The 2,601-nt window shown below is 40.2% G+C and overlaps 1 protein-coding gene across 1 annotated transcript; it reads left to right on the forward strand.

The window, feature by feature from the left end:
- Positions 1 to 269: 269 nt before the first annotated feature.
- Positions 270 to 2,128, forward strand: LOC310928754 (uncharacterized protein; the record flags this gene model as incomplete). Its single annotated transcript, XM_083891394.1, has 2 exons — positions 270 to 348; positions 553 to 2,128. The coding sequence occupies 2 exons, from the start codon at positions 270 to 272 to the stop codon at positions 2,034 to 2,036; spliced, it is 1,563 nt and encodes a 520-aa protein (XP_083747520.1). The 3' UTR covers positions 2,037 to 2,128.
- Between the last annotated feature and the right edge of the window lie 473 nt (positions 2,129 to 2,601).

The raw sequence follows: 2,601 nt of genomic DNA on the forward strand, positions 1-2,601 counted from the left end.
TCTGTAACCAGGAGAGGAACTCCAGTCTGGACCAAGAAGAAACAGAGTCACTACAGATTAAAGAGGAGCAAGAGGAAATCTGCACCAGTCATGACGGAGAACAGCTTGAAGTGAAGCTGGAGGCTGATACATTAATGCTGACTCCTGATAATGAGGAAAGTGACCACATGGAACCAGAACCAGACAGTGACCACCAGCTCCTCTCTCACAGCTCTCATGTAGCTCAGAATCAAGATCACACAGGAAGTCACCACGTAGAAAAAAACACCATGGAACATGAGGAAGATGTGGATCTTCAGCACAGACTCCGTATGAAGTGGAGCCCTGTAAGAACGCTACAGGGCACAGGTCTGTACAGCCAGGATGTGACTTCTGATTTACTTTGATCTTCCCCAAACAGAGTTTGTTTTTCATCGTGACTAGATCTGATTTAGAAATTATCGAAATAAATTTTTTCATAATTATGTCTGTTTGTGTTCTATACGTTTATTTTTGACAGTGCTTATTATTCTGTGTTGTAACCTATTTATGTGTGTCTCTGTGTCTGTAAAGAGGAGTTTCTCACTGAGCAAGAGGAACCAAAGCCATTACAGATTAAAGAGGAGCAGGAGGAGACCTATACCAGTGATGAGGGAGAACAGCTTGAAGTGAAGCAGGAGGCTGACACGTTAATGCTGACTCCTGATAATGAGGAAAGTGACCACATGGAACCAGAACCAGACAGTGACCACCAGCTCCTCTCTCACAGCTCTCTTGTAGCTCAGAGTGGAGATCAGACAGGAAGTCACCATGTTGACTCTGTGTCTAATAGAAGTGCAGAGTCAAAGCCATGCAAGAGACGTAACAGGAACAAAGTAGAAAACACGGGTAAAAAGCCTTTTAAATGTGACCCTTGTGGAAAAAGCTTTGCTTATAAGTCTGTACTAAACACACATATGAGAATCCACACGGGAGACAAACCCTTTTCTTGCAAAACTTGTGGAAAGAGGTTTATTCAAAGTTCGCTTTTAAAATCCCATGAAGGAACTCACTCTGGTGAGAAGCCATATTCCTGTAAAACATGTGGAAGGTGTTTTACCCATACCACAACTTTGGCAAGACATGAAAAAATTCACACCCGGATGAAGCCATATTCCTGTAAAACTTGTGGAAAGGGTTTTATTCAGAATGCGGATTTGATAAAACATGAAAGAATTCACTCTGGTGAGAAGCCTTTTTCCTGTAAAACATGTGGAAGGGCTTTTGCCCAAAAGGGGTCTTTGATATCCCATCAAAGAATTCACTCTGGTGTGAAGCCATTTTCCTGTAAAATATGTGGAAAGGGTTTTTGTCAAAGTTGGTATTTGACAGTCCATGAAAGAATTCACACAGGTGAGAAGCCACATTTCTGTAAAATATGTGGAAAGGGTTTTACCCATACTTCGTCTTTGGCAAGTCATCAAAGAATTCACACGGGTGTGAAGCCATACTCCTGTAATATTTGTGAAAAGTCTTTTAAGTGGCGTGGGGAATTGAAAGTCCATGAAATAATTCACTCTGGTGAGAAGCCATATTCCTGTAAAACGTGTGAAAAGTCTTTCATGCGGAGTAGGGACTTAATGGTTCATGAAAGAATTCACTCTGGTGAGAAGCCATATCCCTGTATAACATGTGGAAAGTGTTTTACCCATGCTTCATCTTTGGCAAAACATGAAATGATTCACACAGGGGTGAAGCCATATTCCTGTAAAACTTGTGGAAAGAGTTTTAATCAGAATGGGAATTTGATAGCCCATGAAAGAATTCACTCTGGTGAGAGGCTATATTCCTGTCAAACATGTGGAAGGTCTTTCATGCGGAGGGGGGAATTGACAGTCCATGAAAGAATTCACTCTGGTGAGAAGCCGTATTCCTGTAAAACATGTGAAATGTCTTTCATGCGGAGTGGGGAATTGAAAATCCATGAAAGAACTCACACTGTTGAAGAGCCGTATTCCTGTACGATGCAGCCACTGGACAGCCATCCATCCATCATCTACTACGTCCCCCCTAATTAGAACACAAGAAGCCGTGTCCCAGTCCACACTGGCTGCCTCTAAGCCTCATGCTGAGTTGCAGTTGGTAATTTTTCCTGTCATTTTGTTTGAAATTGTTTTATTAGTATTTAGTAATGCTGAGTGGCATGTCTACTACATGGAAATTGGGCCAGGTACTTGGATTGCAAAAAACTGATTCCTCCTACTCATTGTAGGCTTGTGATGCTGTTCCCCCTCGTAATTTGGGGTTTTCGTAAAGTTCCCCGAGTGAAATTCAAGTTTGAAACTCCATCAAACAAATCTTCTCCAAAAATATTATCTATTCTTTGTGTTCTAAAGAATTTCGCATAAATATCAAAAGCAGAAATAATATATTTGAAATGGTGTGTATCCATCTGGTGAACTGTTACAGCAGATATTTGGTTTTGAAACAAATGTGGATTTTGTGATGATATTGAAACTTCTGATCACTTATTTTTTTAATGTTTGTCCTCTGAATTTTTCAGTTTATTTGAAAAATATTATCTAAGACCAAAGCCCTAGCTAACTTTATAAATTCTCATTTATATCATGGTTTTTTTCTTTA

This window comes from Microchirus variegatus, assembly GCF_963457635.1.
Source record: "Microchirus variegatus genome assembly, chromosome: 6".
In the NCBI taxonomy this organism is placed as follows: domain Eukaryota; kingdom Metazoa; phylum Chordata; class Actinopteri; order Pleuronectiformes; family Soleidae; genus Microchirus; species Microchirus variegatus.